This window comes from Coregonus lavaretus (assembly GCF_964263955.1).
Source record: "Coregonus lavaretus genome assembly, chromosome: 13".
In the NCBI taxonomy this organism is placed as follows: Eukaryota; Metazoa; Chordata; class Actinopteri; order Salmoniformes; family Salmonidae; genus Coregonus; species Coregonus lavaretus.
In genome coordinates this window covers 36,885,513-36,892,693 of record NC_140000.1, presented here as the reverse complement: position 1 = coordinate 36,892,693, position 7,181 = coordinate 36,885,513, and the positions used below count along the sequence as shown (strand labels likewise).

General features: G+C 46.2%; 1 protein-coding gene across 1 annotated transcript; it reads right to left on the bottom strand.

Moving 5' to 3' along the window:
* Nucleotides 1–711: 711 nt before the first annotated feature.
* On the bottom strand, nucleotides 712–6,926 carry LOC311139924 (KICSTOR subunit 2-like). The gene is made up of 3 exons (XM_084174923.1): nucleotides 6,407–6,926; nucleotides 3,112–3,400; nucleotides 712–2,424 (listed from the first exon to the last, which is right to left on the bottom strand). The coding sequence occupies exons 1-3, from the start codon at nucleotides 6,645–6,647 to the stop codon at nucleotides 1,605–1,607; spliced, it is 1,350 nt and encodes a 449-aa protein (XP_084031049.1). The 5' UTR covers nucleotides 6,648–6,926; the 3' UTR covers nucleotides 712–1,604.
* Between the last annotated feature and the right edge of the window lie 255 nt (nucleotides 6,927–7,181).

The window sequence follows — 7,181 nt, the reverse complement described above, 5'->3', positions numbered from 1 at the left end:
TAAAATGATGGATTATTCATGTCTGCCTTTAGTACCAGAACATGTGCAGGACAGGGGTGCGTGTGCTGGCACTTAGTGTGTGTGTGTGGGAATATGGTGTATCTGGTTGTGTTACACTGAAGTCACTAAATAACCTTAAATTCACAGTAAGCAAACAGGGTGGGGCTCTTGCGTGTAAATGCCCAAAATACACTCGAACAGCAGCACACTGAATGTGTCCTCTTTACTGGTGTGTGGAGTACTGGGGATGTGTGTCTCTAAGAATGGGCTATGGGTGTGCATCAATTTGTGTGTGTGTGTGTCAATGTGAAAGTGCCTTTTTTTACCTTTGTCTTTGTGGGGAGTAGTAATCCACTCACGCATGTCCTGAACGAAGAGCAGCAGCACTTAGAATGAAATAATCATAAAGTGTTTAGTACAAGACTGAATTATGAATCCTAGAGTTAATCTATTGTGACATTGCACTTTGATGTATAGGAAAAATCATGTACTTGGCATGTAGCATTATAACATGTGAACAGGTGCATTTTAAGGGATGTTGGTTTCTCTCTGAATGTGTCTGATAATTAAAGGAAATGGTTTTGTCTGTTAGTGTTGCTGTATCTGAAACTCCTGAGCTTCCTAAAGACGAGCTCTTATAGCCAAATGGATAGTATTGATGTGTTGTATTTATATTATAAATAAAAGGGAATAAATGAACAAGTGTGTTTTGGTTAGTCAAGCCTTCATTATTGCCTTGTTTATCACCTGCTGAGTGTGTGAGTGGGGATGTGCTACAGTTGGCTGTCTGAACACTCACTTATGTTTCAGTCTTAAGCAGCATCTGAAACATGTGAAAGGACCTCTCACACACGTCATTATGCTTTTCTACATATTAAGCTTTTTTCTACAGTCATCTCAAAACTTAATTCCCAAATAACAGCAAAATAAGTACAACTAAATAAAGGATGACATACAGTAAAACCAAATTAAGCACTTCTGTTAAAACGGTAAACAAACACATCAATGTTAACAAAAGTATACATAAATTAAACAAAAGCTTTTTCAGTACATAGCAACATTATATCCCTGACAGGGGTAGGAAGTTAGCTATCCTGTGATGGAATAGAATCAAGTCAAAGAAACAGGTCAAATGTCTCAATCGAGCAGTTCACTGTGAGAAGGCCACACTGCGTCTAATATAGTCAGTGACGCATCTCTTTGGTCTGGAACTGATTTGTCAAAACAAACTAAAGGATTCAAAGCATGAAGCTCAACAGAACAAACAGTTGGACCATGGGTTGAAGTCATTCTCTCAATTAAAACAAGCTAATGTTGAGGTTCTAATTATATTTTATACAAATATCAAGTAGTAAAGCAAAAGGTCCTGGCCGCCCATTTTAAGAAGCTAAAACCAATCAGAATGTTGCAACAATGTCACTCAAGAAGCTTTCCTAATGATTAGACAACTTCTGTCTGTAACGGCCTGTCTGTCTATGGAACTGGAACAATGCCTCGTCTCTCTGTGTGTCCTCATAAGGGGCAGAGAGGTTGTGTGTGTATCGTTATAAGAGCTCTGTTTATGATGTGTGTGCGTAGTATATGAAGCAGGTCATATCTCTCTTTCAGCACTTGGAGCCAGGTTTGAGGGTGCTGAATGGTTTAGAGTTCCTCAGCGAGCCAGAGATCTCCTGCAGGAAGGCGGTGATGTGCGAGTCCTTCTCGGACTTCCTGCCGTCGAAGATGACCACCAGGGTGAAGTGTGATTCCGGTCGGGTCAGGTAGTAAGTGCTCTGGACTTTGTCGTCGTAGAAGTGCACCACCTTGTCCAGCGTGTTGAGCTCCGCCTCGCGGTCGCCCATCATCATGATGACGTTGGGCCAGTGCGTGAGCGGCCGTTCGCCCCCGGGAAGGGACACCACAGCAGGAAACTGCTCCACCCCCTTGGGCGCCTCGCGGTACGAGTGCGGGTGGTGGTAGCCGTGGCCCTGGAAGCTGTCCGAGCCACGGTTGTCGAACACCAGGGACACGTTGTTGGCATCGTGTTTGCGGATAAACGAACAGATCTTGCCGTGGTAATCGGGTGCCGTGCGTGCCGTCAGGGCCTTCATGTCTGCGGACGCAGTCTGACGGCTCAGCGCCTCATGGAAGTAGAAACTGAATTTAGCCAGGAGCGCCCCCTGGAGGCGCTGCAACCACACGTACAGGTGAGGCGGCTGCACGGCCTTCTGGGACTGGCCTCCGAACAGGTGCTTGCGGGTCTCCCTCTGGCGTTGGAAGAGCTGTCCCCAGGCGGTGAGCTTAGAGCTAGCCCCGTGCAGGCTGAGCAGGGCAGGCAGGAAGTGCCACTCTGACACCTGGGCCTGGCAGCGCAGCAGCTGTGTCACCACATCCACCTCTGTCTGGAAGCTCCCCTCCAAGCGGCCCAGGATGGGGTGGTGGAACCTGGGAGGGAGGAGATGGAGGGGGTCATTGGAGAGCAAGCTATTGCTAACATAAGGTAGAAATGTTGGTGTGTCAGATGGCAGCCTTAACTGATCACACTCCACTACGAATCAATCGTGTTCACTATTCAGTAAGACCAATTATCCTAATGATAAATAGCCTCCTCATTAGTACTAATGCTGATTAATATACTGTAAGAGATGGATTGTGGCCGTGGAACAGTATTGGATGTCTCTGGTCTTCTGTGCTGCTAAGGGTGTGTGCACTATGCACGTGTGGGCGACTGGGTGTGGAGGTTCTGGCCCTGATTAGCAGTTAATATCCTGTGTATTGTTATTCTCAGTGCCGATTACTTTCCCTGGCTGTGTCGACTGCTGTGCGAGAGAGTCACCTTCACCCCTAACTGCACAACCACCCGTGTGTGCCAGATTGTGACTCGCTGCAGTGTGAACTGCGACTCAGCCGCACAGTGGGGTTGGGCTTGCTTTGGTTCCGGCTGAGCTAAATTTTATATCTGCTGATTTCAGCAGAAAGCCCCCCCCCCCTCCCCCGTCGTGCTCGCTCGCCCACCCTTCCCCATTCTCTTGCTCTCTCTTTTTTTCTCCAATTTCTCTGCCACTCACACACTATTACAGTCTGCACAGACAGCACAGCTGAGCTTACAAACATGACACGTCCCACACACACCTGGAGCTGTATTTCTGCAGCACTGCGTCGAGGGTGGTGACCAGCTCCTCTGAGTTGATGTTCTTCTGGCTGCCCAGCGCGTGCATCTTCTCGTACAGGTCAGCCATCTCCATGCGGGCCTGGGTAAAGTGGCACAGCTGCTCCGACAGGTGAGACAGCAGTTCCTCCAGGTTGGGTGCGGAACCTGGCTGGGCGTGGCGCCCCATGGTCACCACCTTCCTCAGCGTGTTGAACAGGGAGGTGTAGATGGTGCGGATGGAGTCCTTGCGGCTGAAGAACGACTGGCCGCCTGCAAGAGTGGGTTATGATCCTGATTACCACACACACACACTCACTCACACTGCAGTAGCAACATATTGGAGTAACGTAGAGAAAACAGTCCATGTTGGAAATTGTTGTTTGGGGAGCTATAACCTAATGTGGCTGATGTAAAAAGACACCAGAGCGGAGTCCCAACAACCATTTTTCAGGGGAAATGGAAGTTAGGTTGAAAATACTGTATCCTTGAAAACCGGAAACATCCACTTTCAGCCGACCCCTCAGAGAGTGGGGTAGACGTGATGTGCTGTCTTCTTCGGTGGGGTTTATCGGCGGTTGGCATCCAACGTTATGGTGCATTACCGCCACCTACTGTACTGGAGTGTGGGCCAGAGACAAGGAGAAACTAAATCCTAAATTCTAACTGCCAGCCGCGTTGCTCTTAAAAAAGATAAAATGTGAGACTATATATACTCTTTAAAACTAATTTCCTGTATCCCCTTCTCCCTCATACTAGATCTCATCCTCTCTCTTTCCCTCTGATTCTGCCCACACTGTAGCAATACATGCTCAACGGTCTCTGTTTCCTGGCAATAATCACACATTTAAAGTCTTATTCAACCGGCTGTGTCCCACCCTTAATCTTGAAAAAATAACCTCCTCTCTTCTGTCCCTTCCTGCCGTCCTCCCCAACTTTCCTCTGTACTTGAAATAAATGCCTGCCCTTAGTACAGTGGCTTGCGAAAGTATTCATCCCCCTTGGCATTTTTCCTATTTTGTTGCCTTACAACCTGAAATTAAAATTGATTTTTTGGGGGTTTGTATCATTTGATTTACACAACATGCCTACCACTTTGAAGATGCAAAATATTTTTTATTGTGAAACAAACAAGAAATAAGACAACTTGAGCGTGCGTAACTATTCACCCCCCCAAAGTCAATACTTTGTAGAGCCACCTTTTGCAGCAATTACAGCTGCAAGTCTCTTGGGTTATGTCTCTATAAGCTTGGCACATCTAGCCATTGGGATTTTTGCCCATTCTTCAAGGCAAAACTGCTCCAGCTCCTTCAAGTTGGATGGGTTCCGCTGGTGTACAGCAATCTTTAAGTCATACCACAGATTCTCAATTGGATTGAGGTCTGGGCTTTGACTAGGCCATTCCAATACATTTAAAATGTTTCCCCTTAAACCACTCGAGTGTTGCTTTAGCAGTATGCTTAGGGTCCTTGTCCTGCTGGAAGGTGAACCTCCGTCCCAGTCTCAAATCTCTGGAAGACTGAAACAGGTTTCCCTCAATAATTTCCCTGTATTTAGCGCCATCCATCATTCCTTCAATTCTGACCAGTTTCCCAGTCCCTGCCGATGAAAAACATCCCCACAGCATGATGCTGCCACCACCATGCTTCACTGTGGGGATGGTGTTCTCTGGGTGATGAGAGGTGTTGGGTTTGCGCCAGACATAGCGTTTTCCTTGATGGCCAAAAAGCTCAATTTTAGTCTCATCTGACTCAACTCTTAGTCTCAACTCTTCCATTTGTTTGGGGAGTTTCCCACATGCCTTTTGGCGAACACCAAACGTGCTTGCTTATTTATTTTGTGTATGTCCATTAAATGAAATCCAAATAAAAATCTATTTAAATTACAGGTTGTAATGCAACAAAATAGGAAAAACGCCAAGGGGGATGAATTATTTTGCAAGGCACTGTATCTCTATTCCACTGCTCCTGCCATCTCTGCACCATCACTGTCCATATCAGGCTTTTTGCCTCTGCCTTGCTCATTGAAACTACAACATCAACATCCCCACTACTAAGTGCATGTTTAGCCAGTACATCAACTGCCTCGTTCCCCTCCACCCCCACATGGGCTGGGACCCAAGTAAATCTTATCTGTATAACCATCTGTCTAATCCTGCCATGGGTTTGTAGTACCTCATAAAGCAGGTCTTGTCTGCTACGTGAGCTAAAGGACTGAAGACTCAACACTGCACATGAATCCGAGAAAATAACTACTCTGGCTGGCTTGACTTCCTCCACCCACTTTAAGGCCACTTTAAGGCCAACAGTATGGCCATCTGCTCCACAGCCAGATGATCTGTAATGCGTTTCCTGAATGCCACCACACATTCCTGCACTACAAATGCTGACCCAGTGCGTCCTGTCCTTGGATCTTTTGAACCATCTGTGTACATGGCCACAAAATACGCTATGCTAACATAGTCTATTACAGATCGGATCAATGCAACATACATGGTCCTCAATGAGGAACGCCCAGTCTCCCACTCCTTCCCAGTCAGACATCGCATCACATTTAGCACCTTCTTACACTTTCCCACCACTCTCTCAATGTGTTCTGCCCAAGTACACCCCAAGGAACTGGAAGGACCCCACCCTCTCCAAGTTTCTTCCATATAACCTAAAGCATACCTCATCTCCCAACTTCCTCCTGGTAAAGAACACTGTCTGAGTTCTCTAAAGAGAACCTGAATCCCCACTGCTCTACCTCATCAATTGCTTCCTGTACCTTCCTGACTATGTATGGCACATTTCTTCCCCTCTTCCATAAGGCCCCATCATCTGCAAATAACGACCTCCCAATATCTGCCCATACCTGAGAGTAAACCTCATTGATCATTGAGAACAACAGAGGTCTAATCACGCTCCCCTGCGGTGTACCGTTATCCTCCCTCACCTGGATAGACCTTCCAAACAGGAAATCCTTTATCCAGTTGTACGTTCTTCCTCCTACCCCCATAATATCAACGTGATGTGCTGCTGAATACATAAGTCATAAAAATATGTGGGATTGTATCGCCACCTGCTGTTAGAAACCTACACTTCAACTTTCTATTATGGAACGTGACTTTTCGTCAGGATAATAACATCATATTGGTATTGTTCATGGTGATACTAGTCCCACTTGTGATAGGTTGCATTAATTGCACTGAGGAGTGACATTTTGCCACACCAATGATTTTTGTAGTGCAACAAAATGGTCATTTCCTGTCAGTGCGTGTTTACATTGGGTGCTTCTTACCCAGTTTTTGTCCCAGGAACGTCATGTTGTGATAGGCCTTCTCCGCTGCGGCAAGGTGTGCGAAGGCGGCGAGGAGAGCGGCCCAGATGGCTCCTGCGCTCTTGCTGCTGTCCTTCTCTTTCTCCACATAGTCCTTCGCCCGGTCAAACGAGAACATTCCGAGCTGCGTGAAGAAACTCTCCAGAATCGCCCGCTCACGTGGCACCGGCCGCAGTTCCTCCTCGCACGGAGCCTCCATCATGCTTTTAGGATAGCTAATATAGCAAGTTAACTTGTCTCTAGAATAGTTATTGCCGTACTAAACTGGTCGCATACTAGCTAGATACTACTGATATCATGCTAACTAACCATCTAGGATAGCTTTTTTTAGCAACACCACTCTCGGCCCAAACTGAATTTCTGTCCGAATTTATTGTTAATCTAGCACTGGCATACAACACATTGAAGTTATTAAACATTATGCGTTAAATACTCGCTATTCCGTCAACGCCATCTTGGTTTCAATGCGCATCACAACACTATGGCAAATTAGAAGTGACTGGCGGGACCGTGAGAAGCGTTGCAATCTTAACCTCTAGCGCCTTCTTTTGGCTTGGAGTGGTTCAAAATACAGGTAGATACAGAAACACACTTGAACGGAAAAATGAAAATAAATTGTTTCATTCCATAATGTTCGTTGGATTGAGCTGTGTTAATATTTAAGTACTTACCAAGTTGTAGAGAGTGTCATGCCATCCCAATGCCATGGGAACGAAAAACCATCTTGATTTACCTT